We start from the raw sequence: 23,295 nt of genomic DNA on the forward strand, positions 1-23,295 counted from the left end.
TTGCGCCTATGAAACGGTTTAAATTCCTCAGGGCATGCCCCGTACGTGGCTGCCCAGTCCCCATCGAGGACACATTTCTTAACTAAAGACAGTAGCAGGTCTTTATTTGTCCAGACTTTAATCTGACGGGCTGTCACAGGTGAGCCTTCGCTTTCGAAAGCTTCAACAGCCATGACCATCTCAGTATCATGCTCAGTTGCCCCTCAGTGGTGGCTAGTGGGAGCCTGCTGAATGCATCGGCACAGTTTTCAGTGCCCGGTCTGTGCTGAATTGTGTAGTCATAGGCGGCTAACGTGAGTGCCCACCTCTGTATGCGGGCCGATACATTCGCATTTATGGCCTTGTTGTCGGCCAAAAGGGACGTTAGGGGTTTGTGATCTGTCTCCAGCTCAAATTTCCTACCAAACAGGTACTGGTGCATTTTTTTTACTGCATATACACATGCTAGTGCTTCCTTTTCTACCATCCCGTAGCCCCTTTCTGCCTGGGACAGACTGCTGGAGGCATAAGCTATCGGCTGTAACTGACCATTGGCATTCACATGCTGCAACACACACCCGACCCCATAGGACGATGCATCGCACATTAAAACAAGTTTCTTACACGGGTCATATAACATTAACAGTTTGTTGGAGCATAACAAATTGCGTGCTCTATCAAAAGTCCTTTCCTGGCTATCCCCCCAGACTCAATCGTGACATTTACGTAGGAGCACGTGTAGCGGCTCTAACAGCATGCTCAATTTGGGAAGAAAGTTACCAAAATAGTTCAGGAGCCCCAGGAACGAACGCAGCTCCGTCGTGTTACGGGGTCTGGGTGCTCTCTGGATCGCTTCCGTTTTGGACGCAGTAGGTCTGATTCTGTCTGCTGCTACCCTCCTCCCCAGGAATTCTACCTCTGGAGCTAAGAAGACGCACTTTGCCTTTTTCAGTCACAGCCCTACACGGTCCAGTCTGTGTAGCACCTCCTCCAGTTGTGGAGGTGTTCTTCACTATCGCGACCCGTGATGAGGATGTCGTCTTGAAAAACCACCGTCCCTGGATTGACTTGAGGAGGCTTTCGATATTTTTCTGAAAGATCGCGGCGGCTGAACGAATCCCGAACAGACATCTGTTATACTCAAACAACCCCTTGTTTGTCGTGATGGTGGTCAGCTTCTTCAACTCATTCACCAGCTCCTGGGTCATGTAAGCTGAGGTCAGGTCCAATTTTGAAAACATTTTGCCACCGGATAGCGTCGCAAAGAGGTTCTCCGCTCTCGGTAGCGGGTACTGGTCTTGGAGTGACACCCGATTGATGGTGGCCTTGTAATCGCCACATATCCTGATCGACCCATCCGCCTTGAGCACGATCGGGCTCACGCAGTCACTGAATTCGACTGGCGAGATGATGCCTTCCCTCAGCAGGCGGTCCAATTCGCATTCTATCTTTTCCCGCATCACGAACGACACCGCTCTGGCCTTGTGGTGTACTGGCCTGGCGTCGGGGTTTATGTGAATCACTACCTTGGTCCCCATGAAAGTGCCGATGCCGGGTTGAAATAATGTGTCAAATTTGTCCAGGACCTGTGAGCATGATACTCGCTCCACAGAAGAAATTGCATTGACATCGCCCCATTTCCAGTTCATGACAGCCAGCCAACTCCTCCCCAGCAGTGCGGGACCGTCCCCCGGGACAATCCAGAGTGGCAACCTGTTCTCCGAATCTTTATGGGTCACGACTACCGTGGCGTTGCCTAGCACCGGAATTATCTCCTTTGTATATGTCCGTAGCTGTGCGTCAATCGGCAATAATTTTGGCCTCCTGGCCTTGGACACCCACAACCTTTCGAACTGTTTGATACTCATCAGGGACTGGGTGGCCCCCGTGTCTAGCTCCATTAATACTGGGATGCCATTGAGGAGCACTTTCATCATTATCGGTGGCTCCTGGTATATGAACCTCTCTTCTGTGCTGCTAGTGGCCATGCTTGCGTGGTTTAAATCCCATCCTCGTCGCCAATGATATGTCCTTACTATACAGTATAAATGCACATGAGGCCCATACTTGAGAGAAGGTCACTCTGACCAGTTACCTTTATTACCAAGACCTCAAGTGATGAAGGTGGGTGGAGCTTCCCCTTTTATACCTGAAAGTCCAGGTTAGGAGTGTCTCCCACAAGTTCACCCCCTTATGGTCAATGTTCTCAAGGTGTACAACTTAGGTCAGCTTATACATGGGTTACAATGATAGTTGAATACATGACATCTCCGCTATAAACTCTGCTGTCTGTATTCTAATTCACACCAAGTCCCGTTCACCCGTCACTCCTGTGTTATAAAAACATAAGAAATAGGAGCAGGGATATAGGAATATAGGAACAGAAGTAGTCCATTTAGCCTCTCGAGTCTGTTTTTTCAGTCAATGAGATCATGGCTGATCTGCAACCTAACTCCATGTAGCCATCCTTGCCTCATATCCTTTATATCTTTGTTGAAAAGAAATCTATCAACCTCAGGTTTAAAACTAACACTTGAAGGAGTAGGTCTTTTGGCCCTTTGAGCCTGCTCCGCCATTCCACGAGATCATGGCTAATCTTACACCTCAACTCCATATTCCCATATATTCCTTGATTCCCTTAGTATCCAAAAGTCTATGGATCTGTGTCTTGAATATACTCAACGACTGACAATCCACAGCCCTCTGAGGTAGAGAATTCAAAAGATTCACCACCCTCTGAGTGAAGAAATTTCTCCTCATTGTCCTACATGACCAACCCCTTATTCTAAGACTGTGACCCCTGGTTCTAGACTCCCTAGCTGGGGGAAACATCCTCCCTGCATCTACCCTGTCAAGCCCCGAAATAATTTTGTATGTTTTAATGAGATCACCTCTCATTCTTCTAACCTCTGGACTATACACCTAGTCTACTCAATCTCTCCTCATAGGACAATCCCTCCATCCCAGGAATCAGTCTGGTGAACCTTTATTGCACCCACTCTAAAGTAAGTATGTCCTTCCTTAGGTAAGAAGACCAAAATTGTGCACAATACTCCAGGTGCGGCCTCACCAGGGCTCTATATATTTGCAGTAAGGCCATGAAATTTGGCTCCGTAGCACCGGTAGTTTTGGCTGGATTTGAAGAAAGAATGGCCTCTGCCTTGCTTCCGTCCACTTCTGGTGCGGCCTGCGCTGGTAGCCATCTTGGCGAAGGCGATAGCGTGGACAGGATGCGGGTGTGCCGGCAGTATACCGAGCAGGCAGATTGTGACGTCAGTCAGCGTGTAACGCTGGATTGTGGCTGAACCTGCCATTTTGGACATCACCGCCCCATTCAACACCCTGTCACAAACACCCACAGCTGAACGTGTGATCAGCTGCACAAGGGACCCTGGACCAGTGTCTACTTAAAGAGAAACATCCAACATGCAGGTAAGTTACTTATTGTTATGTACTGGCTCTTGCAGACTTTGCAGGAGTACTGGACTGCTGTATGAGATTTATAAAGTCGTTACAGTGAGCAGGGAGTGCTGCTGGACGTTGCGAAGGTGTTAGCTGTTACTGGCAGGTCTCTGAGTATTTTAATGGGGAAGGTGGGTTGGAGGCGGGAGTGCTCTGAGGCGGTCGGTAAACCTTGAAGGTCAGGTTTCCCGCAGGCCCTGTCGACTTTTTTGCATGCGAGGCCTTGGTTTCCCGCCCACAGCCAGGCAGATTGAGAGACTGGCTGGCTGCAGGCAGGTAGGCCTTCGTCACTAGGCCGCATAGAGGAGTGAGGGAGGCCGGACCATTAAATCAATCGGGGGGATGGGGGAGGGCAGAAGATGGGAGAGGGGAGGGGTAGAGAGGATTGCGGGAGGACAATCAGAGTGGGGTGTGAAGGGAAGATAGTGGCTGGCCACCGGAGGATCGTGGCTGGCCTTCGAATGGTGGGAATGGAAGAGAGAAAATCATGGCTGGGCTCAGCATCATTGGTGGTGGGGGTTGATCGGAGGCCTCGTGGGGGTCTACGATCACAGTGGATGGGTTAAGCAGGGACCCTGGATCCAGGAGTCATGTATAGAGGCACTTTCCTCCTGGATCCTGCGGTCCCCACCTTGCGATAACTGCAACTGCCAGCTTCCAGCCTCATCGCGTCGTCGGCGGCGGAGCGGCAGAGTCGGGAGTTCGCGGGTGAGGCTTACAAAAGGCACAGCAGGGGGTCCGGGGAGCAGCGTCGTCAGAGGCGGAGCGGCAGAGTCGGGAGTTCGCGGGTGAGGCCAGTCGGTGCAGCTGCAGCAGGGGTAGAAGGCAAAAAAGAAGTAGAAAGAAATCAAAAGGTGACGTCACAGCCAAGGGGGTAAGTGATTGGTGAGTAGCTTTTCTTTTTTCTTTTCTATATCAGTGAGTAACATTTAGCATTGTTGTTGCCAATTTAAGTGTATCTAAGGGTTAAGTCATGGCAGGAGAGCTCGGGCACGTGTTATGCTCCTCCTGTACTATGTGGGAAATCAGGGACAGACGACGATATGTGCGGGAAGTGTGTCCGCCTCCAGCTCCTGACCAACCGTGTTGCGGAACTGGAGCTGCGGGTGGATTCACTCTGGAGCATGCACGATGCTGAGAATGATGTGAATAGCACGTTTAGCGAGTTGGTCTTACCGCAGGTAAAGGGTACACAGCCAGATAGGGAATGGAAGACCAACAGGAAGTGTAGTGCAAGGAAGGTAGTGCAGGGATCCCCTGCGGTCATCCCCCTGCAAAACAGATACACCGCTTTGGGTACTGTTGAGGGGGATGACTCATCAGGGGGGAGCAGCAGCAGCCAAGTTCATGGCACCATGGCTGGCTCTGCTGCACAGGAGGGCAGGAAAAAGAGTGGGAGAGCGATAGTGATAGGGGATTCAATTGTAAGGGGAATAGATAGGCGTTTCTGCGGCCGCAACCGAGACTCCAGGATGGTATGTTGCCTCCCTGGTGCAAGGGTCAAGGATGTCTCGGAGCAGGTGCAGAACATTCTGAAAAGGGAGGGTGAACAGCCAGTTGTCGTGGTGCATATAGGTACCAATGATATAGGTAAAACACGGGACGAGGTCCTACGAGACAAATTTAGGGAGCTAGGAGTTAAATTAAAAAGTAGGACCTCAAAAGTAGTAATCTCAGGATTGCTACCAGTGCCACGTGCTAGTCAGAGTAGGAATCGCAGGATAGCTCAGATGAATACATGGCTTCAGCAGTGGTGCAGAAGGGAGGGATTCAAATTCCTGGGACATTGGAACCGGTTCTGGGGGAGATGGGACCAGTACAAACTGGACGGTCTGCACCTAGGCAGGACCGGAACCAATGTCATATGGGGAGTGTTTGCTAGTGCTGTTGGGGAGGAGTTAAACTAATATGGCAGGGGGATGGGAACCTATGCAGGGAGACAGAGGGAAATAAAATGGAGTCAGAAACAAAAGATAGAAAGGAGAATAGTAAAAGTGGAGGGCAGAGAAACCTAAGGCAAAAAACAAAAAGGGCCACATTACAGCAAAATTCTAAAGGGGTAAAGTGTGTTAAAAAGACAAGCCTGAAGGCTCTGTGACTCAATGCGAGGAGTATTCGGAATAAGGTGAACGAATTAATTGCGCAGATAGTAGTTAATGGGTACGATGTAATTGACATCACGGAGATATGGCTCCAGTGTGACCAAGGCTGGGAACGCAACATCCAGGGGTATTCAGCATTTAGGAAGGATAGACAGAAAGGAAAAGGAGATGGGGTGTCGTTGCTGGTTAAAGAGGATATTAATGCAATAATAAGGAGGGACATTAGCCTGGATGATGTAGAATCGGTATGGGTGGAGCAGCGGAATTCCAAAGGGCAGAAAACGCCAGTGGGAGTTGTGTACAGACCGCCAAACAGTAGTAGTGAGGTTGGGGACAGCATAAAACAAGAAATAAGGGATGTGTACAATAAAGGTACAACAGTTATCATGGGTGACTTTAATCTACATATTGATTGGGCTAACCAAACTGGTAGCAATGCGGTGGAGGAGGATTTTCTGGAGTGTATTAGGTATGGTTTTCTCGACCAATATGTCGAGGAACCAACTAGAGAGCTGGCCATCCTGGACTGGGTGATGTGTAATGAGAAGGGACTAATTAGCAATCTTGTTGTGCGAGGCCCCTTGCGGAAGAGTGACCATAATAAGTTAGAATTCTTTATTAAGGTGGAGAGTGACGCAGTTAATTCAGAAACTAGGGTCCTGAACTTAAGGAAAGGTAACTTCGATGGTATGAGGCATGAATTGGCTAGAATAGACTAGCAAAGGATACTTAAAGGGTTGACAGTGGATAGGCAATGGCAAACATTTAAAGATCACATGGATGAACTTCAGCAATTGTATATCCCTGTCTGGAGTAAAAATAAAACGGGGAAGGTGTTTCAACCATGGCTAACAAGGGAAATTAAGGATAGTGTTAAAGCCAAGGAAGAGGCATATAATTTGGCTAGAAAAAGCAACAAACCTGAGGACTGGGAGAAATTTAGAATTCAACAGAGGAAGAGTAAAGGTTTAATTAAGAGGGGGAAAATAGAGTACGAAAGGAAGCTTGCAGGGAACATAAAAACTGACTGCAAAAGCTTCTATAAATATGTAAAGAGAAAAAGATTAGTGAAGACAAACGTAGGTCCCTTGCACACGAATAACCTTCCGAATGTACTAGGGGACAGTGGGTCTCGTGAGAAGGAGGAACTGAAGGATATCCTTATCAGGCAGGAAATTGTGTTAGGGAAATTGATGGGATTGAAGGCCGATAAATCCCCAGGGCCTGATAGTCCGCATCCCAGAGTACTTAAGGAAATGGCTATAGAAATAGTGGATGCATTAGTGATCATTTTCCAACAGTCTATGGACTCAGGATCAGTTCCTATGGACTGGAGGGTAGCTAATGTAACACCACTTTTTAAAAAAGGAGAGAGAAAACGGGTAATTATAGACTGGTTAGCCTGACATCAGTAGTGGGGAAAATGTTGGAAATAATCATTAAGGATGAAATAGCAGTGCATTTGGAAAGCAGTGACAGGATTGGACCAAGTCAGCATGGATTTATGAAAGGGAAATCATGCTTGACGAATCTTCTGGAATTTTTTGTAACTAGCAGAGTGGACAAGGGAGAACCAGTGGATGTGGTGTATTTGGACTTTCAAAAGGCTTTTGACAAGGTCCCGCACAAGAGATTGGTGTGCAAAATCAAAGCACTTGGTATTGGGTGTAATGTACTGACATGGATAGATAAATGGTTGGCAGACAGGAAGCAGAGAGTCGGGATAAACGGGTCCTTCTCAGAATGGCAGGCAGTGACTAGTGGAGTGCCGCAGGGCTCAGTGCTGGGACCTCAGCTCTTTACAATATACATTAACAATTTAGATGAAGGAATTGAGTGTAATATCTCCAAGTTTGCGGATGACACTAAACTAGGTGGTGGTGTGAGCTATGAGGAGGACGCTAAGAGGCTGCAGGGTGACTTGGACAGGTTAGGTGAGTGGGCAAATACATGGCAGATGCAGTATAATGTGGATAAATGTGAGGTCATCCATTTTGGGGGCAAAAACAGGAAGGCAGAATATTATCTGGATGGCGGCAGATTAGGAAAAGGGGAGGTGCAACGAGACATGGGTGTCACGGTTCATCAGTCACTGAAAGTGGGCATGCAGGTACAGCAGGCGGTGAAGAAGGCAAATGGTATGTTGGCCTTCATAGCTAGGGGATTTGAGTATAGGAGCAAGGAGGCCTTACTGCAGTTGTACAGGGCCTTAGTGAGGCCTCACCTGAAATATTGTGTTACGTTTTGGTCTCTGAGGAAGGACGTTCTTGCTATTGAGGGAGTGCAGCGAAGGTTCACCAGACTGATTCCAGGGATGGATGGGCTGTCATATGAGGAGAGACTGGATCAACTGGGCCTTTATTCACTGGAGTTTAGAAGGATGAGAGGGGATCTCATAGAAACGTATAAGATTCTGACGGGACTGGACAGGTTAGGTGAGGGAAGAATGTTCCTGATGTAGGGGAAGTCCAGAACCAGGGGACATAGTCTTAGGATAAGGGGTAGGCATTTAGGACTGAGATGAGGAGAAACTTCTTCACTCAGAGAGTTGTTAACCTATGGAATTCCCTGCCGCAGAGAGTTGTTGATGCCAGTTCGTTGGATATATTCAAGAGGGAGTTAGATATGGCCCTTACGGCTAAGGGCATCAAGGGGTATGGAGAGAAAGCAGGAAAGGGGTACTGAGGGAATGATCAGCCATGATCTTATTGAATGGCGGTGCAGGCTCAAAGGGCCGAATGGCCTACTCCTGCACGTATTTTCGATGTTTCTATTATAATATTTAAATTGACATCCTGGGAATGGATTGGCTGCCCACCGCCCCCCCCCCCCCCCCCCCCGCCCCCCGGCCTCCCGCTCACTGTCACGCCTCTGTTTAAACCGAAAGTGGGTGGGCTGGAGGCTGGTTCAGGTCGGGAATCTGATTATCATCAATTTAACTACCCCTATGCTCCAAACCCACCCAGTTTGTTAGGTTAAAATTACCCCTCCTTCCTCCATGAGCTTACCCAACTCTATTCCTGTAGCCTCCTCTCACCCTACAACCCTGAAAGAACTCCATGTTCCCCCAACTCTGGACCCTTGTGCGCACCCCACTCCCTTTGCCCCACCATTGACAACCGTGCCATCAGCCATCTATTCCCTAAACTCTGGAATTCCCTCTCTGAATCTCTTTGTCTCTCCTTCTTTAAGACCCTCCCTAAACCTTATCTCTTTGATCACCTGAACTAATAACTCCTTCTTTGGCTTGGTGTACAGTTTTGTCATAATATGCTCCTGTGTTGTGCCCTGGGATATTTTACTATGTTAACGGTGCTGTATAAATTCAAGTTATTGTTGTACCAGCAGAAAAAGGTGAGAAAGCTTGGAAAATAAACACCAATGGATTGGTTCTTCCAGTCATTCGTGGCCAAATTTACTTCTTGCAGGTAACTAATCTCATTTGGTAAATTATTGGGCCACCTGTCTCTTTAAAAGAGTGGAGGTAATATGTGTAGTGAATTGGTAAACCCAATCTTTATGAATGGGTTTACGATGTTGTCACATATAGTGGCCAGAGCAATTCTCTTGCCATGTTACCTTGAAAATCTGCATTACATTTTGAGAATGCTCTTGAGCAGCCATCTTCTGACAGTATAGCTGCAAGAGGTATAAAACGTGGGACCTGACAGGAAGCCTTGAGAATTCTCCAGCGTCTCAGACCCTGTGTACTGTTTTCATTGACTGATGTCGTCAACCATCCAACTATGTTACTAGTCACTTGGAGGTAGAATAACCCACTCTTTTTTGTCCAGTATAAGGAGTTAAGAATGCTTTCTTAATTACCTAATTGCATTTATTTAATAGGAAAGGTAACTTTTTATATAGACAAAGAAGAATCGGCTTGGGTAATGTAAAATTTAGCGACCACCTGAGATTTACGGGGTTTCTCAGCTCTCCCTCCTCAAATTCCCATCTTTACGTCTCAGAGTGCCCATTCCCAGTGGTGTCCCAAAAAGCCGATCGCAGGCATTGTCTTTGGACAACCCCCCCGCCCCCCAACCCCCTCAGATGGGAGGGGATAAGGGGAGCAGACAGCAAGGTAGAGAAGACTGACAAGGACCAAAGCTTATTTCTTTGGAAGTAGTCCCATGGATTTTCAGCATGAAATTGCCTGTCGGTTTGCCTCCAGAGCTGCATCTCCCTCTTTACTGCTATGCTGAAATGTTATCAGCAAAAATGACATTTCAAAATGTGCAGCTCAGCTTCAATTACAATCAGCAGCCCTTTAAGAGCTGCTGATTCACCAGATGATCCATCCTGCAACCACAGCCTGCTCTGTGTCAATCAGCTAATCTGTATAGGAAATGTATAAGAATACAAGAACATAAGAATTAGGAGCAAGAATAGGCCATTTGGCCCCTCGAGCCTGATCCACCATTCAACAAGACCATGGCTAATCTTCTACCTCAACTCCACTTGCCTGCACTTTCCTCATTTCCCTTGATTCGCTCAATATTCAAAAATCTATTCAAAGACAGAGCCTCCACAGCCCTCTAGGGTAGATAATTATGAGGCTATGCCCCCTAGTTTTAGTTGCCCCTGAGTGAAAATGTTTTGATGAGATTGCCTCTCATTCTTTGAAACTCTGGAAAATATAGGCACAGTCTATTCAATCTCTCCTCATAGGACAATCCCCCATCCCAGGAATCTGGCTGGTGACCTTCGTTGCACTTTCTCTAATGCAAGTATATCCTTCCTTAGATATGGCTATTATTAAAATGGCCCCATGAAACAAGTTTAGCTCTACATAATACTTATGCACACGTTGTTATGTGCACGATGCATTCCGCTCCTGTCACCAGTGCAGCTGGAGTATATAATTGGCGCACATGAGAGTGGTACATGGAAATTAAGCAGGAATACACTCAGAAGGGATTGGTGCAATTACTAACTGCACCAGTACAAATAGAGCCCAATTTCTTGATAATACAAAGAAGTTTGTACAAGAGAGGTAAAGAACTAAATTGAAATAAATTACTAACCTGAATCTGAAACCTTTTAGCTGTTATAAGTATTTGGCACTGAAATTACACGATGGGAAAGTAACACATAAAATATTATTGGGGTAGAAATTGCGGTCGGAGGCTTCCCACGGGTGGCTGCTTCTGACCTGCAAAAAATCTACAAATTTACCTGGTGATTCATACCGACGGACTCTTGATTCATGCTCCTTGGCCTCTCTGGGTACCTGCAGGTAGAGCCTCACAATCACAGGGGTGCAGGCAGTTCGCAAGCACCCCTGGGATCATGTGATCTTGCCCAACCAATAAAAGAAGGGAATCTCCATTCATACTTATGGGGAGTTCCGTTTGTACTTACACATGAAATACATTTTAAAAAGTTACATATATAAAATGACATTTAATTAAATATTTTAAACAAAAACTTAATTTTTTGAATACAGGCTACAAATAAACTTACTTTAATGGCCAGGGTTTTTAACATATAAATTACTGATAACATTTATTTTTCTAATTTTTAAAACTCTATGGGTCGGATTTTCGGCAGATTTGCAACCGGGTTTTCACCGCGATTTGACCCTCCACGGCGAAAACCCGGTCACAAAGCCCGGGCGGGATCCTCGGGTACCTGTTGCTGCGACGCTTCCAAGCACCGCACAGGAGAGGTGCGCCGACATGCAACGAGTCGGATTGTGTTTGCGTCCGAGCTTCGGCTCTCTCCCAACCCATACACCACACCCAGAATACCGACAGATCAAACTTGTCGGTGCAGCTCTGCCAGCAGCGGTAAGTACGAAAACCTGGAAAAAAAGTAAGTTAAAATTTTAATTTTTAAATTTTTTTGCAGCAATTAGATGTTTTTTGGAATTCCACCCCCCCCAGACCTCTCTCGCAGCGCTCCCTGCCCCAGACTAAAGATGCCGAAACTTGCATTTTGTGCCGCGAATGCTTGTGCAACGTCTCCCTTACCGATGCGCCCCGGACGCAGATATTCGGCCTAAAACCGGTAGCGCAGCAAAAACGGTAAGTTTCAGGTATCGTTACCGTTTTTGACAAAAAACCCTGAAAGCCGAAAATCCGACCCTTACGCTGGTACACGCAAGCGTAAGATTTTCAGGGGCATTCGCTGGGCAGAAGTTGGGCAAATAGCTCAACTCTCCACCCACGAAGGTCCTTTTCATTTGGATGCATATGATCTGTCAAGAGGATTCTTGAAGAATCGCAAGCTCTGGGTTTCAGTGCATGTGTAGTGCATGCCTAAACTCGGAACTTGCGGGATCCCTACGGCGCGTGTGCACCTCATACACACCCACAGGGGCTGCAAATTCAGGCCCACTTATGTTCATGTGAAATTCCAGTTTCCACTATTTTAACAGTAGCATTCACCCATTTATTTGAACAGGATTATGACTGTTTTAACTTAGTGGAGAAAATTTCAGACAAACACATTAATCATCTCCACACTGCATAATTTCAGGACACTTTTAGTCAGATTTTCTAGCTGTGTCAAAATCAAGTAAAATGGTTGAAAAGGAATACACCAAGTATGCAAACCATACATATTTAATACACATTATTAAATAAATTCACAATTTATTCATAAAATGTTAACCCAGAGAATCAGCCAAAAATAAAGGTCATAGAGTGATGAGGTTATGCTATGATGAAAAGGAATATAGTGCGAGATGGATTTTTTAATGCATGGTAGTTATTCTGGCTGAATGTGAATTGCTGACAATAATGAAGGGAACCGAATACATTTATACTACCATTTGTTTATTTCATAAACAATCTAAATAAATTAGCATACAATACCAGTCTGATCAGTGCATTCAACTGTACAAAGCTCATATTTAGGGCACACTGTATGCATTATTGTCAGACAAATGAACTAAAAAAAATGAAACTACTCCAGACTGGAAATTTTAATATAAATAACAATAATAATTTGCTTGACATAAATGCAAAAACACAGCCTTATAGTCATTACTTTTATCTGACTTCAACAAATTTGAAACATTTTGAGCTACAGGAAAGGGCGAGGATAGCAGCACGTGATGCTTATTTGCTAAGCTACACAGCCCCCAAGTTCCTCGGGGGAGAGGAGGGTCTTCATTACCAGATGTCAAGCTGGTACAACAGCCACGTTGGGCACATGTCTGGGATCAGCTCGCCTGCCCATGCCTGCCAGAAATTCCAGCATCTGTGGGAGAAGGGGGGCTGGCTACCCAGACCGCCCCTTCCCCCAGCGACTCCGGCTATCGTCCCATCAGTCCACAGAGCAAGGGGGCAGATATGCAAGTCTTCAGGGGCCCAGGCCCATGGACACTCTTGTGATTACAAAAAAATGTAAAACTGTATATTTATATTATATAATATACATTTCATTCTATTTTATTTATAATTTTCCTGAAATTTATTGCCCATTTGCTTTTGTACTACATAATTTTGTAAGATTTTTTTTGTAGCTCAAGAAAATTAAAATGAATGCTGTTTTGCAGTATAACTATTATTGTGTCATTCTTTGTTTTGGTGATGCAGTTACCAGGGACCAATATCAGATGAGATTCTCATGGACCAATTATAGTGCTTAAATCCAACAAGCAGTCGCAGTTACCATGGAAGCAATCATATGCTTAATAGGGCCAAATGAGCCCTTATTGTATCAACAGAAGTTGGCCGAATCCCCAGTTTCACCTGACCTGCCTTGGTCCAGTGCCATGTCAAACATATAACAATCAGGTTGTTCATGTGCTTAGCAACAGCCAATGTGCTTGCTAGAAAGCAATAGGGATAGAACAATCAAATGATCGCTATTGGTCTATGATATTTCTAAAAATGTCATTAAGGTTTGAAAGGAAACATGATCATAATTGGCAAATATGATTGCTCGAAACATTACCCGATTACCATCAACCAATGAGACTACTCAAAAGGAGCAGACACCAATTATTACAATGCATTGATATGAAAAGTAGATTGTGGTTTTGATCCCACATGTCTAACCTTTATCGAATATTTACATTTTACAAAGATTGAGTTACACAGTAGAAAATGTAAAAGAAAGTTGCATAATGTATAAATCAAACAGTATTAAATTAATAGAGTAGCTTCCTTTTCTATAAAATGTTACCAGACACAGTGGAACATGATATTTAGAAATCAAGAATTATTTTAAGTCCGTATGGTGAAAAGTGCATTTTCATCAGGCTCTTTTATTAAATTATTTAAATTTAGTTAACACACATTACAAAAAGATTTAGATTTTTATCCAATATTCTGTTTAGAAATTAGACTGCTGATGGGAAAAATAACTAGCCTGTGCACCATATAAAATGGTGGGTAGATGTATAATGCGCAGGTGATGTAATATCAGCTGTTTTGCACTATCACCCAAAGTCAAAATGACCCCCACTGAGTCTGTGGTCTCACATGCTGAGTGACTTCATCCATCCCTTTACAGAGAGACATCAAGTGAAGGCAGTGGGAAAATTCAGAAATAGGTTGCTCTTGACAATGGAACAGGCGTTAGCAGAGACCCAACAGGAGGTCTCCAGGCTGCCTTCATGGCCAGCAAAGTTACCTGGCCTAGACAAGCTCCAAGAGGTAAAATTAACTTAGTGAACACTACAGCTTATGCAGTCATTGTTACCGAAGACACTACAGCTGAGAGGTAATTGCTGTTTCATTTCATTTTTTTTCACCTGTGCAAATAGTAATTTGTGCTTTGCACCAAACTAACTCGCTTCTGAGGTGGGAGAATGAGTGAATGTAATACTCCAGAACTTCTGGGTTGTCCCAGGGGACTATATAGTTGGCAGTTCATACTCAACCATCTCATTTGGAAGCCGAGCTTCAAGGACATAACGCTGTGCACTACAGAACATGCCATACCATAGAGTGGAGAGATGTAGGTCAATCCCCTCTAATCCCAAAACAAAAGCAAAATACTGTGGATGCTGGAAATATGAAATAAAAATTGAAACAGAAAATGCAGGAAATACTCAGCAGGCCAGGCAGCATCTGTGGAGAGAGGAACAGAGTTAATATTCAGGTCGTTGACCATTTGTCAGAACTGGAAAAAGTTAGAGATATAATAGATTTTAAGCAAGTGCAGGGGCACTGAGCTCCCAATCTCAGCAATATTGTTGAGGGAGGATAAAGTATGTCCCCACAGGAAAGGAAGGAGCAATCACTGGGGAAAGTCATCTCTGGATTGCTTTCATGCACCTCCTAACAGCTGTCTCAGACAGACATTGATGGAAGCATGATAGAAAACCGTCCATCTTGTCGCAATGCATGACTGAGGGAGGTAAGCACATTGGGGAAAAAAGAGATTTTATGCCCTCACCGATAAATGAATGGGCTATTGGAATTAATTAAACAAGCAATGCACATTATTAAGCATTGTTAATGGTAGAATTAATATATTCTATTTTGTTAATTTGGCGCTAAGACATAAAATTAAAAACACACTGACAGTGTGGCCATTTGCTGCTTCACTAAGGCTGTCATTTTTTGTTTTGCTGGTGATGTGCAGAATGCAACTGGACATTCCCGTCCACCTGCAGTCTGAGCCCATTTTACAGGCAGCTCTTGCTATTGACAGACATGACAATGGTCACTCATACCTCTTTTCAGAACACAGCTGATTCCATTTAAACACCTTAGGGGAAATTTCCTCTTCTCTCTATTTGGAGAGAATTGTATCGTAACACAAGTTATGTGATTTCTAAATAGTGTACAGTGGAAGTGCTCCCACTTGTGTTTTTTTTTATAAGTGCAGCACACCACTCCATAAGAATCACTGAAATTATCCCCACTAGTTATTTTATGATCCGCACTACAATTTCTCTAAGTCTCTCAGGGCTACCAGCAAATAACAACAATTTGCATTTATATAGCACCTTTAACATAGTAAAACGTGCCAAGGCACTTCACAGGAGTGTAATCAAACTAAATTTGATATCGAGCCACATAAGGAGCAATTAGGACAGGTGACCAAAAGTTTGGTCAAAGAGGTAGGTTTTAAGGAGCATCTTAAAGGAGAGAGAGGTAGATGTAGAGAAGTTTTGGGGAGAATTTGAAAGATTAGGATCTAGACAGCAAAGAAAATCATTGAAGCACAAGGGGCCAGAATTGGAGGAACAGAGTTCTCGGAGAGTTGTAGGGCTGGAGGAGATTACAAAGATAGGGAAGGATGACTCCATGGAAGGATTAGGACATGGGCAGCTTTGGATGAGCTGAAGTTTATGGAGGGTGGAAGACGGGAGGCCAGGTAGGAGAGCATTGGAATAGTTGAGTCTGGAGGTAACTGAAGCAAATACAGGGCTAATTTCATATTTCTTCTGTTCTGATTATCCAGTAGTTGTCTCTGTTGCTATTTATATACAAAACATTTTTTTTCATTAAGCCAACTTAAAATATTTAATGGAAGAATCATGCAAGTAAAAATTGTTTTTCACCACAGGCATTCTATAAAATTATGGCCAAACTACATTAATATTTCATTGCTGAAGCTGTAAAACTTGGCATTAGCATAAGTTACTACAAATGTAAACTCTACATAACCTCAAAGCTTTCAAGTGCTAGCTTCAGTAGGTACCCATGTGCTTTAGTTTGATTGCCAACAGCAAGTAGTCTTGGTAATGTTGTGTGGGCAAACAGCATCATATTAAAAGTGACAAATCTTGTTTTTGAACCATCGACATCAGAAAATAGATTGTTAATGGGGTGGTTAACAAAACAGAATATGACACCAGTAACAGTGTCGTATTTGACAGTACAGATCTGAATACATTATTTAAGTAAAGCTAGTGACATTGGTGATGTAATATTCTATTTAATTCTATGGACATTAATGTTCTAAATGTTTCCACTTGTGGGTGATAAAACTAGGCACTATAAATATAAGGTAGTCACTAATAAATCCAATAGTGAATTCAGGAGAAAGTTCTTTACACACAGAGTGGTGAGAATGTGGAACTTGCTAACACAAGGAGTAGTTGAGGTGAATAGTATAGATGCATTTAAGGGGAAGCTAGATAAACACATGAGGGAGAAAGGAATAGGGTGAGAGGAAATAAACTGGGAGGAGGCTTGTGTGGAGCTGTGCTGTACATTCTACGTAATTCTATGTAAAGCAGAGACAAAAATATTATATTGACAAATATTTTTTTAAGATAAATTGTTTTGCCTGCCGGTTTTCAATACACTGGGAGATCCTGTGCTCTTAATGGTTCTAATTTGTTTTTGTGATTGCACTAGAGTGCTGCATGTGGTAGAAATGTCAACAAGCATAATATCGTCTTATTGCAATGGTCTATATGGGGGAAGGTAATACATTAACATTGATATCCACAGAATAAAACACTAACCACATCATAGAGTTACTAACACTGGTTGGACATAGATTTAAAGTAATTGGTAGATGGTTTAGAGGAGATTTGAGGGGAAATTTCTTCACCCAGAGGGTGGTGGGGGTCTGGAACTCACTGCCTGAAAGGGTGGTAGAGGCAGAAACCCTCACCACATTTTAAAAGTACTTTGATGTGCACTTGAAGTGCTGTAACTTACAGGGCTACGGACCAAGAGCTGGAAAGTGGGATTAGGCTGAATATCTCTTTGTCGGCTGGTGTGGACACAATGGGCCAAAATGGCCTCCTTCCGTGCTGTAAATTTCTATGATTCTATTCCTGGAAGTTTCATCACATGACTTCACACCTCCAACCAGCCCGCCCAGGTAAACAGCCTTTTTATCTTTCTCTAATATTTTTATAACCAGAAACAAAAATGAAAATAACAATTTTGTTGAATGCCCTATGATTTTTCTCCTGGGTTGCTTGCAGTAGTATCTGGGAGATGAATCGTTAATGGGAGGCTCCAGGGAAATCCGGGAGGGTTGGCAACCCTACATCTGAAGCAAAGTTGCTCAAAGATGTCACTTACACATTTCTCAATATCAGCTTTTTTCTAACTGAAGTCCACTCCCTGTACACACAAGATGCAGTATTTATCCAAGTTGACAAATTTGATGTAATGCACAGGCAGGTTATGGCTCAGATCCTGAGTATGGAATATTCAATCTTTTGTAGTGAATGTAAATCTTTAAAAAAAAGATTGAAATCAGGATTAAATCGGTAGATTGTTTCCCTGTAGCACAACTATTGCGATTTAGTTGGATCTTTTTTTCCTAGACCTTGCACAACAATTTGAAACCGTACAAAACAGAAGCCTCTTCAGTCACTTTTTATCAAAGATGATATTTCCTTCTTTGTCTTTTATTCGGACACGTCCTGTGGTGTACTTAGTTTCCTGCCGCCCATTAGAATATACAGTCTTTATGGTTCCATCAGGGTACTCCCTCCGTTTGTACTGGGAGGTGTGGATCTCCCTCTGCCCATTGCTGAATTCAATGATTTTATCTCCATTTCTGAGAAAGAATCAAATGTTCAGTAACTGATCAACACATTGATTGCAGTATTTGAACATCAAAACAGCAACTGTTTGGGATAGATAAACATAAGAGTGTGTACTGAATATCCAACATTGACATTTTTGCTTTATTGGGGCACTGCAGCAGCTGAAAGGTTTTAGTCAATCTCTTACAAGAACAACAATAACCAGTATCTTGATCAGCCTGTACTTGATGACAATGTATGATGCTTTAACAGGGTATAAATTATTCCAGTGGTAAAACCAAAAGAAAGCACATAAGCTGATAATCGCTGTATTAATTTGTAGCAAATTAATTGTAATAACTACCAAACACCTAAACAGATCTATCCACCACTACATGTTATATTGAGTGCTGCTCAGGTACTTTGAATGCAATAAGGGGGCATTACTTCATTTGAATAATCTTCAGGGCCTTAATCAACTTGTACAACATCAGGTGAACAGGCATTTAATCCACAAGCAGCTCCCAACCATGTAGTGCTGTGTTTCTGAGAAATGGGCAGTAAATAGACCCGGGTTGTCGCTAATCCAGGTCATTAGCACCAGATGTGGACCACAGGATCAGCATCTATTTTCCATTACAACATACGACACTTTATGTATGATTGATGTAATTTGTGACTGGTATTTGAATGTATTTATTATATGCATATAATAACAGTTGGAGAACATCAATTAAGGGTTGAAGAACAAAATGTAGCTATTTACACCATTACAGTGCATTCATAGTAAGGTTTAAATACTTGAATATTTTCTAAATTACTTCGAGTACAAGCTATTAGCATGATATAAATTTGGCACCAAATACAATTGACGATTTATTAATATTTGAAAAAGAAGCATTTAAAAGGGTATAGAGAAAAATCAGGGGAATGAGGCTAAATTGTTAGTTCCTTCAGAGAATTGGCAGAGGTGGGCTGGGCCAAATGGCCTTCTTCTGTGCCATTAAAATTCATAATTCATGGTGACAATTATATTTGCCATCTCCTTCAATTATCAGGAATGTTTTACTAGCGACTCTTCCTTTTCCTCTCTTTGCTTGGTATGTACATCATTTATTGGTTCTTGATTTTTAGGGGGAGAAATTGGCCTCCTTTGCGCCTCCTGTTAGCGCTTCTGGGCGGGGCGGCTGATAACGGGACGTTACTGGCTCTATGAACGGGCGCAGCGAGTATCAACGTCCATGAACTTCCCTTCCAGGTTAGCAGTGGCGGTAAACCTGAAGACCACGACCATCTGCACCCTGGAGATCGTGATGTGATCCGGTTTGCAGTGCCCCGGTACCCCGATGCTAACTTCGCTTCCGCTCTTGTGCTCTCACAAAACTTATTATCCCAAATGGGGCGCTACGCAATTTCTAGCCCTTACTATTTATCTTAAAGTAATCTTCTTTCTATTAGTTGTATTCTCGTCCATGCTCGGTGTCTCTTTCTAACCTGACCAAATATTTTAGTTCTGTCTCTCAGCACTTCATTTTTTCTTCATTTAAATTACTCCTTTTCTGGTCATTGCTGTTTGTGGGAGCTTGATTGTGGTCAAGTTTGCTGCCATGTTTCCCACATTACAATAGTGACTACACTTCAAAAAGTACTTCATTGGCTGTCAAGCGCTTTGAGACGTCTGGTGGTCGTGAAAGGCGCTATCTAAATCCAAGGGCTAGAACCGCCAGTATTTTTACATGCTTAACGCACACTTATCGCCCATTTTATCGCTGAAATGACGTATAACTCCCATTCTGGTACAAAATGGAAACTGATGGGCTATTTTAGGAGACTTATCGCCGAGCGTTATTTTCCCAATGGGCTTAACGGCAAGAAAAAATATCACCGCCCGCCCACTTTTTTTGGGTGGAATCAGCAGAATGGGCGAATTCATGGTAAGGAATCACCAGTGTGTAGTGGTCCAGCTATCTGAGACAATGCGCAACAAGGTTATGTTCAATAACAAAAGTTTAATACCAACATTGGTCTGAAATCATAAGTATCACAGCCAATAACACCCAACCCCCGCCCACACCCCACTTTTTCCACCATTGACATAAATCATGTGTTCAACATGTCAACCAACACAGAATACAAAGGCAAAGCAGGAGCGTGGTCCCCAGCCCCCATAAATTACAACAAATTACATACACCTGGATGGAGATATAACACAGCCATCACCTGCGCACATACACCTCACTTTCCTTCCCCCCTCTCCTTCTTCTCCCCACCTCTACCCCTTCCCCTCCTCACTCCACGGCGCCTGGCCGAGGTGCACCTCAGGCAGTGCCTCATTGGGGGGGGATGAATGCAGAGAAGGTGGTTGGACGGGTACGGGTGCAGGGGGGAGCTGAGGGGGCAACATTCTCTGATGCAGAAGCAGGATCTTGGTCCTTGCTCTCATCTGTCATTCGCAGTGATGGTGCGGAACCTACGGGTGGAATGCCGCGCTTGGGGACCATTGGGATGCCTGTGGCAGCAGTGTTCCTGGCTATCGCATCTAGGGAGACCACCATGTGCAGAATGTACTCGGTCATGGTGGCCAGGTGTCGGGATATGCCACCCAATGCTTCGATTAGCTGGTCACCAATGTCTACAGTCCTCCTGGACAACTGTACCATCTCTCCGCTGTCATGCTGCGCTCGTGGAACAGACCTGCCGCACCCACGAGGCCTCCGTGGGATCGGCGCCGTCCTGGGGACAAATGGGGTGCCCTGTGGAGAGGTGCTTGGGGCCAGCACCTCCAGAGTGGAGGCAGGAATGACCGGAGAACCACTAGATGGCCCTGGGATGGAACGGGTTCTGGAGCGTGGTGATGCAGGTTCTTCGAAGTCCGCGCTCTCATCCATCGAGAACAGACCCTGCCGATTGATGGGCGACAATCGGAGTTCCCCAGCACCAGATGTAGTAGGATTGTCTGCCGACTCCTGCCCCGCGCCCCCACCTTCTGGCCTCTGTGGCCTTGCCTGGGGCCATGCTGCTGGCTGAGCTGCAAGACACAAATGAGGTTATTAGAGAAGAGGGTGCTAGGGTGACAAGGCGAGTCTAGCGCTACACACAGCATATGCATGACAAAAGCACCGCCACTCTCAAAATCATCGTAGACGTCGCATTTCATGACCATCAACACATTGTGCATTGCAATGATTTTCATTAGGCCAGCATTATTTTTATCACACTTTTAGAAATCATCTATCATATACGATTGTTCGGATATGAGTTGGTGTGGCATCTATTGACTTTACATCACGCAATGGTGTAAGCTTTACTCACATGGCATCACTTCACGATCTGCAGATGCGTCCGTGGCTGTCCGGGGGCTGCTTCCCTACGAATACTAGCACTCGCTCCTCTATCTCAATGATGTCGCTGGGGACTGGTGGCCGCCCACCCGTTCGCCTCTGCATGGACCTCATCGTCGATAGCTTCTTCTGTAAAAGGTGAGAGGGCAACATGGCATGAGATCATTGCATGATATCATTGCTAGGTACTGTCACAGAGACTAATACAACACATAACCACCAGATGTAATCATGATTAATATGATTATTATCATTCTTAACATAAAGACGTACACCGTGACCGCAGGCTTTGAGTAAAACATTCCTGGTAAAAGTGCAAGACCTCACATCTGCTGATAGTCACTCATGACTGTGACAAATCAAATTATATAAATACATAAGTACATGTAAATCAATAAAATACTTACTCTTGCGGATCCCACAAGGTTGTTCCATCGTTTGCGGCATTGGTTGCACTCACGCACCTCGTTAGTCGCCGATGAGACCACCTCTGCTATCTCGGTCCATATCCTCTGGCCAGCCTTTGGGGTGGGCTTCCCACGCCCTCCCTGTGTCAAATCACCCCAGCGTGACTTGACCGCCTGCAGGAGAGAGGCATTTGCCTCCTCCGAGAACCTCCTGGCCCTTTTGCGGCCTCCAATGTGCTCCTCTCCCACCTCACTGCTCTCTCCAGCGTCAGTCTCCACAGCGTGCTGTGATGCCTCCTCCTCTCCCTCCATTATAGGGCAAATTCGGTCAAATATGTGGCTGGTAACAGATACTTTTTGTTTGCCTACTTGCTGTGAAGCTCTAAAGTCTCCCTCCTTCCTCCCAGAGCAGCCACACCACACCCAGCCACGCCTTCAGTCCCTCTGAGCTCCCTCTCTCTCTGCCTCCTCTTATGCGCATGTCATAGTGACCCTTGACCTCCAGAATCACGGAAATCGAGCATTACCATGCCGTTGCTAAGGACAGGCGCACTTTAAGGCAGAAGGTAAAAAAAATTTAACACAACCGCCCATTTGATATCGCTCACGGTAACGCCCATTTTCAAAAATGTAAACTAGGTGTTTTGAGAATGGGCAAGAAGCCGGTGATCTGAAAACCCTTTTTTATAGCCCATGCCGGAAATAACGCCCATTTTGGGGCGATAAGCACAAAAGTGGAGGTTCCAGCCCCAAGTCTTTCTCTCTTTCTTTTCAGTTGAATCCCTTAACTTCCTGAATTGTCACTTACTTGCCTTTTATACATTTCTCCTCATTGTAGAACTTGCTCATTTCAAATGCCAGTGTTCCTGCTTTAAATGTCAATGGTTTGATCTTTACCCTGACTGTCCTTTAAGCCACAACTGTTTGTATATAACCTCCTCTACATAATACATTTTGAAAGTGCTTCTTGTGTTCAGAAGATTGCCTTGGACTGGATACTAAGCCGAAGGGAAAAATAGAAAGTTTGGTGAATAGGTAAAAGCTCAGACAAAAAAAACGGATTTTAAGGAGGTATTTGAAAGCACAGTGGAGCGGGGATGTAAAATAGCGGGATTTAGGTAGGGAGTTTGAAGGCGCAGTAACTGATATGTCAGTCACCAGTGGTGCAATAGTGGGAAAGGAGAACAAAGAATAATCTGGCAGTAATCTGAGGAATGGAGGACCCATACGGAGATGTATGAACATAAGAACATAAAAAAATAGGAGCAGGAGTAGGCCATAAGGCCCCTCGAGCCTGCTCCGCCATTCAATAAGATCATGGCTGATCTGATCAAGGGCTCAGCTCCATTTCCCTGCCCGCTCCCCATAACCCTTCACTCCCTTATCGCTCAAAAATCTGTCTATTTCCAACTTAAATATATTCAATGACCGAGCCTCAACAGCTCTCTGGAGCAGAGAATTCCACAGATTTACGACCCTCTGAGAGAAGAAATTCCTCCTCATCTCAGTTCTATATGAGTGACCCCTTATTCTTAAACTATGCCCCCTAGTTCTAGATTCCCCCACGAGGGGAAACATCCTCTCTGCATCTACCTTGTTGA

The 23,295-nt window shown here is 44.5% G+C and overlaps 1 protein-coding gene across 1 annotated transcript in view; it reads right to left on the reverse strand.

Annotated features, from left to right (window-relative positions):
• Positions 1–17,704: 17,704 nt before the first annotated feature.
• Positions 17,705–23,295, reverse strand: part of LOC139273939 (centromere protein J-like) — a 216,393-nt gene continuing 210,802 nt past the window's right edge. Inside the window, exon 17 of the mRNA XM_070891010.1 lies at positions 17,705–17,978. Coding sequence (XP_070747111.1) covers positions 17,789–17,978 — 190 coding nt within the window. The 3' untranslated portion in view covers positions 17,705–17,788. The remainder of the gene's footprint in view (positions 17,979–23,295) is intronic.

The sequence above is a fragment of the Pristiophorus japonicus genome, chromosome 9, assembly GCF_044704955.1.
Source record: "Pristiophorus japonicus isolate sPriJap1 chromosome 9, sPriJap1.hap1, whole genome shotgun sequence".
NCBI lineage: Eukaryota > Metazoa > Chordata > Chondrichthyes > Pristiophoridae > Pristiophorus > Pristiophorus japonicus.